This window comes from Magnolia sinica, chromosome 7 (assembly GCF_029962835.1).
Source record: "Magnolia sinica isolate HGM2019 chromosome 7, MsV1, whole genome shotgun sequence".
Classification (NCBI taxonomy): Eukaryota; Viridiplantae; Streptophyta; class Magnoliopsida; order Magnoliales; family Magnoliaceae; genus Magnolia; species Magnolia sinica.
Window position 1 is genome coordinate 43,545,706 of NC_080579.1, and position 17,542 is coordinate 43,563,247.

General features: G+C 38.8%; 1 protein-coding gene across 3 annotated transcripts; it reads left to right on the plus strand.

The window, feature by feature from the left end:
* The first annotated feature begins 337 nt into the window (after nucleotides 1-337).
* On the plus strand, nucleotides 338-6,469 carry LOC131251310 (protein CURVATURE THYLAKOID 1A, chloroplastic). 3 transcript variants are annotated; one of them, XM_058251958.1, is made up of 5 exons: nucleotides 338-576; nucleotides 4,740-4,840; nucleotides 4,931-5,038; nucleotides 5,573-5,644; nucleotides 6,144-6,469. In XM_058251958.1, exons 1-5 carry the CDS (start codon nucleotides 435-437, stop codon nucleotides 6,210-6,212), a joined length of 492 nt encoding a protein of 163 aa, XP_058107941.1. In that variant the 5' UTR covers nucleotides 338-434; the 3' UTR covers nucleotides 6,213-6,469. The 3 variants fall into 3 exon arrangements, with proteins under 3 accessions (XP_058107941.1, XP_058107942.1, XP_058107943.1); XM_058251959.1 differs by lacking the exon at nucleotides 6,144-6,469 and adding an exon at nucleotides 5,971-6,006; XM_058251960.1 differs by lacking the exon at nucleotides 6,144-6,469 and adding an exon at nucleotides 5,835-5,885.
* The last annotated feature ends 11,073 nt before the right edge of the window (nucleotides 6,470-17,542 follow it).

Below are 17,542 nucleotides of genomic sequence, written 5' to 3' on the forward strand. Positions count from 1 at the left end.
TAAAGGTGAACAATAGTTTTAATCTGGCAATCGGGTGGGGGGCTGTCTACAGTCAAGTTTGACCGGTTATATATCGAAGGCTTCCAACACTGGACCATGGTCCCACGAGGGAGAGGGAGTGGGAGAGAGGGTGGAATTCTAATTTGTAAAGCTAAAGGCTGGGAGGCTCTGGCTCGCTCGGGGGATTTCGATAGGGGGAGGACCAATCAGACGCTTCTCCACGCCACGTGTCGACAGATGCCGCTGCTGACTCTAGATAGGGGTGATAATGCGGGAATTGGACGAATATGCCCCTCACCCATTGCTTGTGATTTCTTGGGGGGTTGGGATTGCTTGCTACCACGGCACCCCGCGAGAGAGAGAGAGAGAGAGAGAGAGAGAGAGAAGGAAAGGGAGAGTGGGAGAGTCAACGAGAGGTTGGTCGAGCTGGTCGAATGGCATATGCAGGAGGTGCTGCTTCAATGGCAGCAGCTGTATTGGGAGCGCGTCTCCCTTCTTCTTCTCGAACCTTACTCCTCCCACCTCGCCCTTCCCTCCTCCATCACGACCGTACATCTTTCTCTCAACGGCTTCCAGGTACCCACTTCCTTCCTTGTAATCATCCATCTTCTTCTGTCATTGAATCTTCTTTATCTCCGACGAGACATGCGCGGGCCGGCCTGAGTTCTGGCCTAAAGGGCTCATGGTTCTGTAATCCAGGCCATCCGTCTGTTGCTTCCCACTTTCGATGGGAGGATAGATTCAGCCTTTCGATTTAGACGATTAAGAAGAGGTCTCCGCATTGAACTGAAAAAGATTCCTAAGATAAGTCAGATCAAACCATCACACCATGAAAGTAGCCAGTATGTGGAATGCATCTTTCCTTTTCGATGAACTGGCGCCTCTCCATTATATTAATTATAGGGAAAAATGTACTACAAAAGAAAAGAAAAGGGTCCTCATATGTTGTGTTTTCTTCTATTTGTACTTTCCTGTTCATTGTGAAATAGATAATCTCATTATTTCTGAACCAAAAGAAAAGAAAAGATCCTCATTCAATTAAATACAAGAAACTACACAGAGCAGTGTGGAATGTTCTAGTAGCCATTACCGAGGGTATGTTTGGGTGTGACCGCTTCCTAATGTGCCAACATCCTATTCTCATCTCACTTGTAATTGGGTTGAAAAATAAAGGAAACAGATGCCTGCATAATGTGGATTTCATTTTCTGTGCTCCCGCGAATAATAAGGGTATCTTCTTTGCTGAAATTGTACTCCAGTTTCATATCAGGGATTTGTACATCTATTTTTTCAATGGTTCCAAATATCCTCTGAAACCGAGTCAACTTTGCTTAGTCAACAAGGATTTAAATATCAGTTTCGGTGTGTGAACCCATTATGACTCATTGAGATAGGAAGTGTCACCTGGAAACTACACAAAAATACTAAAATTATTTTAAAATGCGAAAAAGATAGTAAAAATATAAGAAACAGAAAAATAAGAAAAATGTTCCTCCTACTTCTCTGCAAGATGTGTATGTAGACTTAGAGCATTGGAATAAAAAGAATGGACAACGAAATGACCAGCTTTTCCTACCCAATTATCTTAACAATGTGAACGACTTGATGGAAAGCTCAAATCTCGCACATGTTTGTGATCTTAGCACAAAGAAGGAAAAGAAATACCTGATCTTTTTTTCTTTTTTTTTTGCTTCTTCCCTTTCCCTTATTTTTATTTTTATTTTTATTTTTTAACTCGTCTTATAAAAGTAAAAGATCTTTGCCACTCGCTTGTGTATCATCATCTTATGAAAGATTGCTAAGGCCACACGTGTACAAGAGAGCTCATCTAAATGCTCCTCTATGTGTCAAAATTGTAAACTTATGCAAGATCTAAGTTGTTCATCCGATGGGTCCCAACCTGTAGATGCCATTGACTAAATATCAATCCTGTATACAAGTCATTTGAGCTACAGTTTAAGAAACCATTTAAATGGCCAAAAAATTTAAGAAACCGTCGGGCCTATTTGATGAGAGGAGTAACCTTATTTTTTGGCATAGGGATTTCTGCTGTGGGACCAATCTGATCGACTGCTTGGAACTCACACAGCATGCCACCTGGGCCATGGGATGTTGTGGAGATGGGCTCTTATACACACCACATGTATAGGCCTAGCAAATCCCCTCTGTGAGATTATCACTAACTCATCTTGTAATGAGAAAATCTTTCATACTCCAGCTGAGTGAGATGAATGATATGCAAACACCCTGAAATTGCACACGTGGCACACATGTAACTTGGATTGAATCCTCTGGAGAGTGGGCCTTTCTTTAGTAGATAAAACAATTTATGTACTGAAGTGATGCTGTAACTGGTCCATTAGTTGATATATATTGGGCAGTCACCATGAAAAACAACACCCCTTTAACCAAAGAAACGAGTTGCCTTGACCAAAGCTGACTCGTCAGGGCTCACGATGATTCAGGGTGGCTCGTTGTGATATTGGCCAAGTTGAAGCAAGTCAGGGGCGATTTGGGCTGAGTTGGAACTCAGTCTAGATGTTTTATTGTAGCAGGAGTGTGACCTGGACTGGTTCCAACCTAAAACCAATGCAACCCAGCTGAAATCAAGTCATATTAGATGATATTTGAAACTCTAGTTGAAAATGAAATGAGTCATCAGATCAAAATATGGTGAATAGGAGAATGAAATATTCCAAGACTGTCCTGGGGGGCAATGAGTCCAGGTGAGTGAAGAACACACACCACACAAGATTATTTGGTTGAAGTGCAAGTTATCCAAACTAGGCCGTTCCCGATTGTTGTCTGATAAGAGATTAAAATCTCTACTATTGCTTCACTGATTTCTTCTTATCAGTACTCCAACTCCCATTAATGGAGAGGCCTTGGATTCCATTATGCCTTCTCCTCATGTTCACTAAACCATGAAAGAATTTTGCATTCTTATCTCCCTCCTTCAAGTAAACCACTTTGGAACATTGACGCCATTTGATTTCATCCTTGCAAGCTTTATTCTTATATTCAGTCCTTAGGGATCCCTCAGACTCTTTCCTACAATGTCAAACTATCCACTTCTTTATGGTCTAGATCTACGATGTCCTGAAGGATGGAACCCTTGATTGCTTCCAAGTTCCCCAAGGGGGCCTTCTTCCACTCTCCAATGAAAACCTTCAGTTTTTTGTGCTTAACCATCAACTTGTGCTCAACTCACCCTTGACTTCTTCTACAAAGTCGTTTTGTTCAAGCCACATCAGTGCAAACTAAAATGGAGATCCTCGAAACTGGCCTTGGGGCATCACATTGAGAACTGAAGGGAAGAGATCTTCCCAATCTGGAGGCTAGGAATCTATTGAGGTGAGTCATGATAGGGTTGACTTTACCATTAGACCAAGCTGTAGAAACCCAGCGAGAACTCAATCCACTTATGGCTGACTATACAATTGGAGAACTCTTGCATTTTGGCAAAAATTCTGACTACGTTCTTCATCCCATTTGGATATCGAACAATGTTGAAATCACCATTAATGTTCCAGACGAGTCGCAAGGCCTGTACACTGATGAAAAGACCCATTTGGAATTGCCTTTCAGATTACAGAACCTAACTGAAAGAAAGACACTCAATAAGCTTTTACAATATCTGCCTAGCATCCGATCTCTACCCACTGCTATTATACTTGACATCCAATTTCTAGTTTTGATGATGATGATGATATGAATATTAATTATTGTTGTTGATGTTGTTGTTGAATCTTCCTGCTAATCATTTTAAATGTTAGGAGAAACCAGTGTTTTAAATATCGGCCGATATATCCCATGATATATCTTGTATCCCACCCATGCAATACGAAACGCACAAGTAGTAGGATATATCCCACATGTTTGATCTGGCAAGTATTTTTTTAAATTTTTTTTTCGATCATTTTTTTTTTCCTGTAAATCATGTTAAATCAGTGTCAAATTGTTACAAATCCATGATTTTTCATGTTTTGTATGAAAAATCATGGATTGGGAGGTTCCATTTGGAGATTTGGAGGAGAAGGATCGAGTTGCAGAAAATTGAAAAAAATCAAAATCAAACATGTATGTAACCTAATCTAGTGATTCTTCTATTGCTTTTGAATGTATTGCTTGTGTTTCCACAAGTCTTCTTACATTTATAAATTATATGAATAGACTTTGAATATACTTGCATCAATTTAGTTAGACAACGCATAGATTAGGACCCCATACAAAGAAGACCTATTATGTGCACTTGTTTTTTGTAATGTTTTGATTTGTAAGTGTGTATTGATGTCTTTTTTAACAATCACTGAAATTTTGTTTAAAAAATCGACCAATTTCCAATGTTTCCCTATGTTTCCAACAACAGCGATACATTACGCGATACAACCGATATAGCCCATGCGATAACCGATACGTATCCGTATCCCAAGGGTGCGATATGTAATGCGATACCGATATTTCGAACATTGGGAGAAACCAGAGTGATTTTTCCTTGTTTATTAGTAATCAGTTGCTATATCTTGGACCAGTATCTTCTGTGGTTAAATAGAGATTGTAGCGGCTGTAGCTTGTGAAAACTAAACTTTGCCTGCCATCCCAAAATAATTAAAAACCAAAATAGAAAAGCTTAAACTAGTTCTCTATCTAGGATACCTCCTCCTGCAGATTGATAAACTAGAATTCACTCTAGTTTACAGTAGAATACTGACCATGCTCTGCATTTTTCTTCTTAACAGAGTCCCGCAGGTTTTCTCCACTTCTTATAAGGGCCTCTTCCTCCGAAGAGACATCAAGCTCTGTTCAAGTTGAAGAGGTCTTCTCAGATTTGAAGGAGAAGGTAATAATCCCATTTTCCACCCTCCGATTCGGTAACAGTTGTAAACCACCTTAATATAAGACCTTTGGTATTTGTTAACTATTTTGTCAGTGGGATGCACTTGAAAACAAGTCTACGGTAATTGTCTATGGAGGAGGGGCGATAGTAGCGGTTTGGCTCTCATCCATTGTTGTTGGTGCTATCAACTCGGTTCCTCTGGTTTGTGATCTGACTTGTTCTGTCCTTTGCTTTGAATTTGACTAGATTGGTAACTGATGCTTACGATATAGGCCTGAGGATCCCAAGCTAGGCTGCAAGAGGATCTTTTCCGTAGGGTAGAGAATACCCCATATAAAATGATTCATCATTCAAACTCCAGTGAACATACGGATGGACCTGTAATTGATGCTGCATGGCCCAAATTTAGTCCTAACCATCCAGTCAATGGACTTCTGCTCATGAATATAAAACTGTTGCCTATGTTATTGTAAAATTCATTTGCAGGAAATGGTTTGGATGGTGGCAATCACCTTGCTGGAGCAACTTTTGTGCCATGTCCCATCCATATTGGACACCAGATAAATAGTCCAGGCTCCAGATCACCATCCGTGTGACCATATTTACTGTGTAGATTGGGGAATGCATTGTTTTCTGTGAAACAGGCTTATTTAGTTTTTGTACTGGACTCTTCTGGTAAACTTGTTTAAACAGGTTTCTCTGTGTTTTTTTTTTTGTTGTTTTCGTTCTTACCAGCTTCCAAAGATTATGGAATTAGTTGGGCTTGGATACACCGGATGGTTTGTCTACCGTTACCTTCTGTTCAAGGTAAAACTAGCAATATTTGACATTGCTGGTTTGGATCTCATACATACTAGTGTTTGCTCAATTGTCCTGAAATTTTATTTTATTTGTAGACTTCGTCTTCGGTTTGTACAAGGTGGGCCCATACTATTGATATTATAGGTCCATTTTGCATTCCTCATGCTCTAAAATCTTCATGATTGGAATATTATAGGAATAAAATCTTTTGCCTCTGTTGTGGCTGAATATGGATCGACGCAATCTAGAAAAAGAAGTGGACCAATGTAGTACTTTTTAACCTTCTATTCGCTGGCCACAAAATGAAAGGTTAGGATTGTTTCATATGGCAGATTTTGGTGCATGAGCCATAAAATAAGTGGATCCGACCATTTCACTAGTTTGGATCACTGAACTGTGGGCCCCACTTGTACAAGATGGAAACTAGAACATGTGTAGGCATGCTCTAGTCGAACATTGTACATGTCAGCCACATGTTGCTGACAGAGAAAGTCCTTACGTGCAGTCGAGCAGAAAAGAGCTAGCCACAGATATAGAAGAGTTGAAGAAGAAGATTGCTGGAACAGGCGAGTAGGTGCAAGTTGGTGGGCTGCGGAACTCATCTGCTGGTTTAATCAACCCACACTTTCACATCATTGATTCAAAATTTTCCCTGGCTGTCTTATTTATGTATAACAAGAAGTTGGATCTTGTATCGTAAGCACTTATAAGTCTGTTTCTATTGTTCTCTTTTGGCCTTTTATGATTTGCTCATCAGAAGTTTGGATGATTTAGCATCCATGGACTATTTTGCTTGGTGACCTTGGATAGCTGGAGAAGTATATTTTGTAATGATTGAGGCTCCAATTGATACGGTGCTCGATAGGCATTTCAAAAGAATTGCATCCAAGTGTCTGTGGTTGACAGTGAACCTGTTTGAACAGAATGTTAGTGGCTTAAGCTAAGCCTAACATGAGCAGTGTCGCTGCTTGATCGATGGGGAGGAGCATCTCAAAGTATGGAGCAAAGGATCAAGTGCTTTGACTTTGCCCCCCTTGGATCCACCACAGGTTGCGTTTGAGAGCTGTGGAAGAACTGCAGTGCTAGCAAGAGATTACTTTATACCCGCAGCACAGCTAGATTTGAATTTGGATGAAGCACAAAGGCCCCAGCATATGTTATAGTTTGGGGTATTTTAGGAGGTGATAGAAACTATACTGTCCCCACACATACCATCATCCAATTAATGATATTGGAGAAAAGCATCTTTCCATCATTGATTAGTAGGCCACAATCTACATACGCTGATTTGGACGAGGGTTTCCTGCTAAAGGCTTCCACAGGGAGCTCCTGCGCTGGGATGGTAGGTGGGAGCCACTGTGATGTTTGTGTGAAATCCCCATTGTCCATCCATTTTTCAAGATCATTTTAGGACATGGCCAAAAATGGAGCGTATCCAAAATTCTAGGGTGCTAAATGAGAGGAAACAGTGGGGATTCAATGCCTACCGTTGGAACATTCATGCGGCCATAAAAGCTTCATATCAGGCTAAAGTTTTTTGTGATTTTACTTCATCGTAGTGGGAATGACATTATAAATGGTTTGGATGGCATATAAACATCACAGTGGAGCCCAGAAGATTTCAATGGTAGAAAAGTCTTTCCCCAGTGTTTCCTCTCATATGGTCCACCTGAGTTTTGAATCCTCCTTTTTTGTCATATGTTCTAAAATGATCTCGAAAATGGTTGGACAGACTGGATTTCTCAAAAACATCACGGTGGGCCCCAGATAGCATCTGGTGCAGGAACTTCCTGTAAAAGGCTTTGGCAGGAAACCCGTGTCCCGCTGATTTACTCGTGAAGTGGGCCACAAGCTTGTTTCAGCCATCCATTTTTTCCGTAAACTGTCATCTATCTTTGAGAAGAAAAGGATCTACAAATTGTGGCCTGCTCAACGTATGTAGATTGATTGGGGGCTATTGACTAATAGTGTCATGCATGCTTCCAGACTCTCAACTACAAATGGAGAAGGGATATTCTGGAACTTGGGATTTGAGTAGCATTTCTATATTCCCGCTGGCTACGCAAGTAGCATTTTTCTGTTCACAAACCAGGGAACTTGTTATTTAAAAAAGAGAAGTATTGAGAAATTAGAGACCCTAGCGAAGTTATCTATTGTTGGAGCAAAGATCTCTGCACCTGTATTTAGAGGATTGCTAATTCTCTCATCAGGATTGTATAACAACATGGAGAAATGCTTGTAGGTCAAAGAATTGTAAAACTCCTTTCCATTGGTGAAAGCAATCGGAATAAGAACTGTAGGACTGACGTCTATAAAGTTAGCATCTCTTGTAATTAAGTCAGGGCATGTGGTATTTACCTTATGAATCTCTATATATAGCCTCATAATGTCCTTTCCTAAGCATTGTTATGCTCTCCCTCTAAAAATAATATTAGAAGTTTTGGGGTGAAGAGAGAAAGTGAGTCCATTATCCTCGAAAAGGGTAGGGCAATTAGGCCAATTTGGATACCACCGAATAAGTTATTTTTTCTACTTACAGCCGTAGAAAAGTAACTTATTTGAGATAAATAAATTTAGTTTATGATCAACCATAAGTAGCTGTTTTATTTAAAGTTACCCAATCACTTCAGTTTAAGTAGAAATCAAAGTAAGCTACACATAAGTAGCTTATCTTAGGTAACTTATGATCCAAACACTCCCTTAATGACTTGGGTGTGTGAGCCTAGGGAGTTTACTCTAGTGTTTAGTGTGGCTCTTCTTCTTCTTCTTCTTCTTCTTTTATTTTTTATTTTTAAGCAAATGGATCTTCTTCTTTGTCCTTGATGTATGCTTAGATCCATTAATTTTTTATTTCCTTTTTATTCTTGTTTTTCCCTAGCTTCACATGTCTAGGCCTCTTAAGAGGTTATTGCTGCGACAATCCCAAGTATAGGATTGTGATGTAGTCTTAACTCGGTGAGACCGAGGTCATTGCACATGGAATTGGGTTAAGAATACAATAAGAACTAATCAAGCGGTCTGATTTTAATCTAGCAAAAGAAAAAGAGGATTTAAACAATAATTAAAAACACTGAGGATCTATGAGATTTTCCTTTTCTAGTCCTAGGAATATATTTTTAGATTTTACTCTTTCTAGATCATTAGCTAATTAATTCTTTTCTTCATTTATCTAAACCAACTTCTTAAAAATTTTATACATTTAGAATAAAGCTAGTCATAGGCCTCTTGCAAGTCTTCATCTTCTCCATCTTCATCTTCTTCATTGGATGACTCTTCTTCTTCTTCTTCTTCTTCTTCTTCTTCCGAGGAATTATGGTCGAAATTACCTCCCAAGTCTCTAGGGAGGGAAGCAATGGTGGAGGCCATTAGAACATGTAAATGTCCGAGGTCTTCATCACTCGTAGAGCCTCCTGAATCGGATTCAGACTCCTCCGTATCATCCCATGTTGCTTCCATAACCTTGCCTCTGGATCTTACTTTGCTAGTGCATATGGTGGCAACATGTCCATAACCCTCATAGTTGGAACATTGGGCCACACTTAGTTTTTTGAAAAGTTTACCTACACGCACAGTTTCAATCGATTTACCCTTTGTGTCACAACCCTTCCCTCTATTTAATTTGAGGAATTTTTAAATTTTTTTAGCTATTTTCTCATCCTCATCTTCCTCATCATCACTGTTATCTTTAGATTCAATTTTCTTATTCTTGTGCCTATGTGAAGTTTTCAAAATAATGAGTTTCTTTCTAGAGGGAATTTCTCCAACATGTAGTTCAAATGTATGTAGGGAGTCTACAAGTTCTTTTAGTTTCATTTCATATATGTTTCTATACTCTTCTATTGAGATTACTTTGGAAGTGAACCTATCTGAAAGGGATCTAAGTATTTTCTTACATATACAGCCCTTAAGAATTCTCCCCCCTAAAACCCACATGGAGTTGCAAATATCATTCAATTTGGAATAGAACTCTATGAAAGTTTTATTCGCTTCCATTTTTATATTTTCAAATTGTGTGGTTAACAGCTGAAGCTTTGAACGTTTTACTATGCTATTTCCATTGTGAGTGGTTTCCAATGTCCTACACTACCTTTCCCGTATTACATATACAAATGCCTTTGAATTCATTGGAAAAAACCGCACAGTAAATCGCATTGAAAGCTCTAGCATCATAGGTGCACCTAGCTCTCTCATCAACACTATATTTATCTTTTACCTTTAAGAGTGCTTATGGTTCTACCATCAATCACGACTTATTCTATGGGTATAGTCCAAACTTGTTAGACAATTGTCCAGACCATGAGATCAAAGGATCTTAAGAAAACCCTCATCCTAGATTTCTAATAAGCATAGTTAGACCCATCAAAATAGGGAGGTCATATGACGGCATTCTCCTCATGGGTAGACATAATTTTACAGCTCCTACGGACCTTACTCTTGATGGTTAAGTCCTTAAAGAGCAATCCACTCTGATATCAATTGAAATTGTGTTGGTTGTCTAATACGACACCACGCTACGCGGGAGTTTGGTGGAGCTTAGAATACGACCAAGCCTTGGGGGGGGGGGGTGAATATGATCACTGAAAAATTCTTTGCCTAATTAACTAATTTACCAATTCAAATCAATAAGAAAATTACACTTAAGCTTCCAAGCCAAGTTGGTCTAATCACATAAACTATAATAGATGTAACAATGTAAGCAACTAGTGTAAAAGGTAAGATAGTGATCTTATGTGTGAGATGTGTTAACTATTCAACACCTAGCATATATCTAATTATGCATTCATATAATTCAATGAATTAAACTCACAAGCATAAATAGAAATGTGCCCAAATAACAATCTCAAACACAAACATGTATAGTAGTTTAGCTACTTGCCTACTCCACTCCCAGCGGACACACTCTCCTTGAGTGTACCAAATTTCACCATTTTAGGAGTTTTCAATAGGTTTATCCCTAACCTTTATAAGCATACACTCCCATCGAAAGCTTACACAAGGTCTTATAAACATACACTTCCATCGGAGGCCTACACAAGGACTTAACAAATGTACACTCCCACCAGAGGCCTATACAAAGACTTTCACATATACCCACCCATGTTGGTGGTGATACATTCCTACACAAGAACTTACTCGAGTTTGGGTCACAAACTTAATACTCAATCCTACATAAGGAAAGAGTATGTGAACTCTTATAAATGACAACATTACTTGTCGCATTGAGCCCTGTTGATGCACCTTCTTAAGATGCTTCTTCAATGCTCTCTCGTGCTTGAATTAGCTTCTCATTTCCTCTCATGATCATTGATGTTGATGCTTCGGCTCCTACGATCAATTGCCTTTCATATGATATCCCAATGTGGTAGTCAATGCAATGGGAGTTGGGTTGAATCACCTACAACTAATGGTTTTAGTTGGTTCTTAGTAGGGATTCACCTAGATGGGTGTTCTATAGGATATTTAGATAAGAATTTACCTATAGATTTGTTTATAATTTTTAGAATAAAGGGGAGAATATGAACACCTTCATAATGGAGCTTGGAATTGCTCATTAGAGTGGTTAATCATAAGAAGGATGTCATGAATCTCTTTAGTTTGGAGTTTAGGAGATGAATATTGAGTGCGGAATCACCTAGGCTCTGAAAGTGCCTTTGTTTTTCAATTAATGTGATGATTGAGTCATAGAATCTAATGAACCCCATATGGAAGACGAAAAGCTGAAGACTCAACAAAGTGGAAGTATTCGAAGAGTTCCAAAGGTAAACTATACCTCACATCCTATGACCAAAACACCTTAGGTAATAATCCCCTTAAAAATTATTCTAATCTGTCCCAAAATCAACTAGGAAAACATCTTGACAAAATTAGAAAAATAGAAAACCAAGTTACAAGAACATATGAAAAAATTATAGCTTTTCTACAACTCTTGAGTCATCGAACAAGCTTCAATGACATCGAAAAAGGACTAATTTTTGTACAGCAACTAAACCAAAATTCTGGAACAAATCTTGATTACATCGAATAGGGTTCGATGACATCAAACTTACATGTTCGATGACATTGAACCTATCTTGATGACATTGAAAATGAGCGCTCATATGTCCAGCAAGCTCAAGTTAAAAATCACTTGAATGATCAATGACTCGAACTACGATTCGATGACATCGAAATTCAAAATTCAATGACATCAAATGTATGATCAATGACATTGAACATATACCTGACTTGTCCAGAGAGTTCTATTGGAAAATCATGAACTCTTCGATGACATCGAATTTCCTTCGATGAATTCAAAATTCAAATTTTAATGACATCGAAGGTATGTTCGATTACATCGAAAATTGACTAGACTTGTCCAGAGTGTTTTATAGAAAATGAACTGAACTCTTCGATTTCATCAAATTCCCTTCGATGACATTGAAATTCAAATTTCGTTGACATCGAAGCATGTTCGATGACATTGAACAATTAAATGAGATTGTCTAGCAAACTCCAAACATTTTTAGTGAAAATCCCAATGACATCGAACATGGATATAATCTACCCATTTTTTTATCGTTGGGATTTTTGCCTTTATATTCAGAGGCTTGGTTTCTTGGTTTGTAGTGAGAAAAATAGTGAGATTTAAGAGAGTTATTGTTATAGGAAAACACTTATCATCTTAAATCCCTTTTCTCATGGGAGTTCATCCTTTAACTCAATCTTAAATGCAATCATTGAAAAATTAATAGATTGATCGAAGAAAGAACTCCACCATTCAAGGATCTTCCAACAACTCATTTATTGGCAATTCATTGAGCTAGAATCCTGTGAATGTTTGATATTTGGAAATCTCATCCACACTTAAAGACCAACATTTAATAGAGGAGATTCACCAAAATACCTTCACCCAACAACTGACGACTTATATCAGAAGCATCTATAGTTGTTGCAGATCAAGGAAACTGAAGACTCTTCATCAACAAGAGAGATCATCTTCAATATGTGCTGACTGAAAGTGCTTTGGTTTGCCAAATTACGTGAGTGTTGAGTCAGTCTTACAAGTGAGCCCCAAGCTGAAGATTTTAAGACCAAGAACTCAACTAAGAAGAAATTCGAGCACTTCACATAGGTAACCAAAGCCTCACTTCCTTAACCAAACCCTTGAGGTATATGATCGTATTAAACTTGGTCTTACCTACAACGATTGTCAAAATATTCTTGGTAAGCTTAGTTTTGATCACTTAGAGTATTAGAGGAAAAAGCATGAACTAAACAGGAAAAATCACGATTGCATCGATATGCAATCAAGGACATTTTCAATATTATTGAACATAGTTCTATTCATCGAAAAATAAGCCCATTTAATCTAGCAACAAAATGATCATAAGTTGGGTATTGTTGATTACATCGAAGTTCAAATTTCAATAGCATCTAACCCACTTCTATTACATTGACTAAGGGCACTCCCTTTAGAAAGAAAATACTCTCTAAGTGTTCCTCGATGTAATTGAATCTTCATCGATAACATCGAGAGTAAGTTATCGATGGCATCAAACATGGTTCAATTAGATCGAAATATAGGACTAATTTTGTCCAGCAAACTATTAAGGAATATCCAACATTTTCGAACACAGTGAAGACTCTTCGATGTCATCGAACTTCAAAATTCGATAGCATAGAAGGTTGTCGATTATGTTGAAAAATGGGGACAAAACCTTACAGAAACCAAACAGTAATTTCTCTAAAGAAAATTCGATGGATCGAAACACCCCTCGATAACATTGAAGTGCACATCGATGGAATCGAAGAGTGCTCGATAAGATCGAAGAGAATATGTTCTACACACAAATGAATCTTTAAGTGTAGGTAGTCGATGCAATCGAAGAAGGTTTGATGACATCGAACACTAAATTTTGATGTAATCAAACACCATTCAATAGTATCGATAATGTCAGATTTCTGCCCTTTTTTTACCGTTGGGATTCTACTTTATAAATTTCCATGGGTTGCTTCTTGAAAAAATAGCGAGAATTAAAGAAAGCTTGAGAGAGTTATTGTGATTGTTAATATCCTCATCCTCAAGCCCTCTTTCTCATAAGAGTTCATCATTCAATCCATAACGCATGCATTTATTGTCATTTTCTTTACTTAGATTGAATTATGAACTCTGACATTCATTGAGTTTCCAGTAGCACTCTTTAATGGTAAATCTTTGTGCTGAAACTCTTGAATCTTTAGCTCATGGGAATCTTCCCTAAACTCTAAGGACAAATCATTTATTAGAGAAGATCAAACCAAACCCTAAACTAACCACCTCGGAGCATTGATTGGAGTATCAAACTGTAACGCCCTAAAATTCGGGGGTCAAGCATAACTCATCTCCCGAGTTTCAAAACATCACTTATGCAACATATTTAATGATGAATGTATGTTGTCTATATGAGTACATAAATCATGGAATAGATTAAGCCAAACTGCAAACATAATTCAGGGATAAGTGAAAGACGCAAGCAGAAAACTTAAAGAAACATAAGTGTACATGTGTAAGTCCCTGAAATATGTATACATACCAGGTCATATTACAAGTGTTGCTATAAAAAATACAGACATTAAATGACATTATCTATTCCAAAAGAAACCCAGAACTCTCGCGCATCAGGACATGGCTCACAAGAACTCGCCTGAAAACTGCATGAAAGAAAATGCAGCTTCATCATCCTCGAACTCCTGCTCTGCCTCAGGGGTCGCATCAATATCTGCATCTAAGACAGAGTCTGGTGGGTGTTTAAATATCGTCCTAGAACATGGGAGTGAGTGATCAACTCAGTGGAACAATAAAGCAAAGGTTAACATGTTATTAATTTAATCAAGCAGAATGATAAAGCAGAACAATCAAACATGTCCTAAGTACTCTTGTTAGTGCAAGGATGTATGTAGAATGATGCGTGCCCTCGCCGGTACACCCTCAGCGTCTTCATCTTACGTTACGCATGACATCACCTCAAGTGCTCCACCTCTTCCAGGCACATGTAATGCAGTGCATGAACATGATTACCAAGTTGTTATTAGTCCTTTTCATACAGCAGGATTGGGAAGCTAAGGTACCTTCCTCATATCAATTTTCAAACAGTGATCCATTCTAGGGTCGTCAGTCCTAGACAATCTCATACGATCATATAGTTTTAGGTCGCTGCAAAGGGCTCATCACCAATCAATGCACGCCTATCATACCTTCGTTACTACAATAAGGCTCGTCACCTCAATGCGGTATCCAAGTATGCTCAAAGTCACTACAAAGGGCTTGTCACCAATCAATGTAGGCCAACAGCACGAATATAGTGTCCCATACCACCATAATCGGCTCACGAGTCTGGTTGCTCACTGGTCACTATGGGGAGGCTCGTCACCCCAGCGTAGGCCGATAGCTCGACCACGGTGTCTCATACCACCATGTCCGGCTCATGAGTCTTAGCGGATCAAAGTACCATGGTTAACAGGATTTCATCGGTAAGTTTGGTACCCTAGATTCATACAATAACGTCCATATATGGTGAACATACATCGGACAATCGGGTTACTTGACGAACTCGACTAGTACGAGTGCACGTTGAGTTGAACGACATAGAGTGCGCAAACACTCCGTGTGGCCAAACCACTGCCGACAACTCTAATACGACTCGGGTTCGTCAAATCGCGTCCTACGTGGAGAAAGGAACGTCAGCCACGAACTCAAGGCCGATTACCGATTTCCTGGACTATTCATAGTCCCAAACATATTCCATTATAACAGATATTCATATCGACAAGTTATAATAGTAATGAAACAACAACTTAAATCATGTAGTATATGAGCATTTGCAGAATATCAACTTAACATGGATTGGAGCATAAGTGATACTTGAAATTAAACAACAAAGAATGTGACTCGCATATAGGCAATCATACACACTAATAGGAGTGTTGAGGATCGCTTCTCAACGCCTGCAATTAGGATAATATGTTACAATTTAGACCATTCAGACATTTCTATAAACACTTAGAATACATAGGTCAACATACATGATGTATGTTGGAATACACACATTTGGACAATTCCTTTTGCCAAGGAGTTGACACACATACATCTAGCATAAATATACGACAAATAATCATGGCAAACACATATTCATATTTCATACGTATACGGTACTTTCTACATATACATGGAATACACAAATCTCAATATAACACATACATATCAGGAACGCAAAATAAACATAGTATTTGGCATGTGAAATCTCATCCATAACAAGAATAAACCATTAGCTGACATTGAAAGCCTTGAAAACCATAACCTATACGATTAAAGTCCGCACCTTAAACCAGAAATAGAGTACCGAACTGATTCAGACGATATGTCTTCGTCAATGGCCACTAGATAACCTAAGGCAAGAATGGAAATGAGCTACAACAACACATAAATCATTCTAAGCTTTAAAACAGATTAGGGTTAGGTTAACTTACCCAAGGATGAACTTAGAATCGCCAGAATACGATTCAAAAGTGGTGGTTTAAGGATGTAGAGTAACAGGAAAGAATCTGAAGATGATTCACCAACTTCTCTCTCACTATCTCTCTCTTTTCCTCTCTTTCTTAGCTAGGGTTAGGAAATTCGTATGGAAAAGAGAATGAGGGTTTTAAAGTCTATATATAGGCCTAACATTAATGAAAATAACCCCAGGGCCAAGGTATACTTAGGTTATAACCAAAATAGGCCTCTCTCGATCCAACGGAACACTTCCGGTGGTCCTTTTCTCACGTGCGGTCGGACTTAAGCTCACTGACCATGGATCTAGGTCAGACTGAATTTTCGTACCGATCAGATTTACAGATCAGCCGTGGCGAACCACACTCAACTCAACGGTCACCGAAACTCGATCAAGTCCACAAGCACTATGACATGCCTGGGCCACCTTCCCTGATCAAAGGGTGAAATTGGGTCAGAATCCAACGGTCAGAATGCTTAAAATCGTCACACAAGCGACACGACTCAGATTTCATAAAATCATATTTAATTTCTCACCGTTCTCACACTCTTCACTCCGGACTCAATCAAATCGACCCAAAACATCATCTGGACTTGATTTTTGAGGTGATGGCCAAGTCCAACATAGTAACCATAACTGACTAAGATCATCGCCATCGAACTTTCGACGCGCCGTCCAGGTCTGATCCAAAACTTCCAAAAATTCCCAAGAACAACTTGATTTAGCGTTGAATCCCAGATTTCAGAGTAATATAGCGCTAACTATTCTACAGGTTTTAAGTCATGTAGATCAAATTTAAAGTGATTGATGCCAATTTCACAAGCAATCGAGTTTAGTGTTAATTAACCCACAAATAGCTTTTAAGGAAAATAGGGGTAGTACTCGGGTCTTGGCACAAAATTTTCTGGGTCATTACAATATATCCCCCTTAAAGAAAATTTTCATCCTCGAAATTCGTACCTTCTCATATTCCTCAAGGATCTGAGGGTAGCTCTTTCTAACCTCAGCTTCAGATTCCCAAGTAGCCTCTTCTTCACTATGATGCGTCCATAGAACTTTCACAAGAGGGATGACCTTTCTACGCAATACCTGCTCCTTCCTGTCTAGGATACGCGTCGGTCGCAGTACATATGTGGCATCCTCGCTCAACTGCACCTGCTCCCAACTGATAATATGCGAAGGATCAGGAACGTACTTCTTCAGCATAGAAACATGAAATACGTTATGCATGCCCGCAAGTGGTGTGGGCAAAGCAAGGCAGTATGCTATCGCTCCCACTCGATCCATAATTTGAAATGGACCAATAAATCTCGGCGTGAGCTTTCCCTTCTTACCGAACTGCAGAACTCCCTTCATAAGAGAGACCTTAAGAAATACATGGTCTCCAACCTCAAAC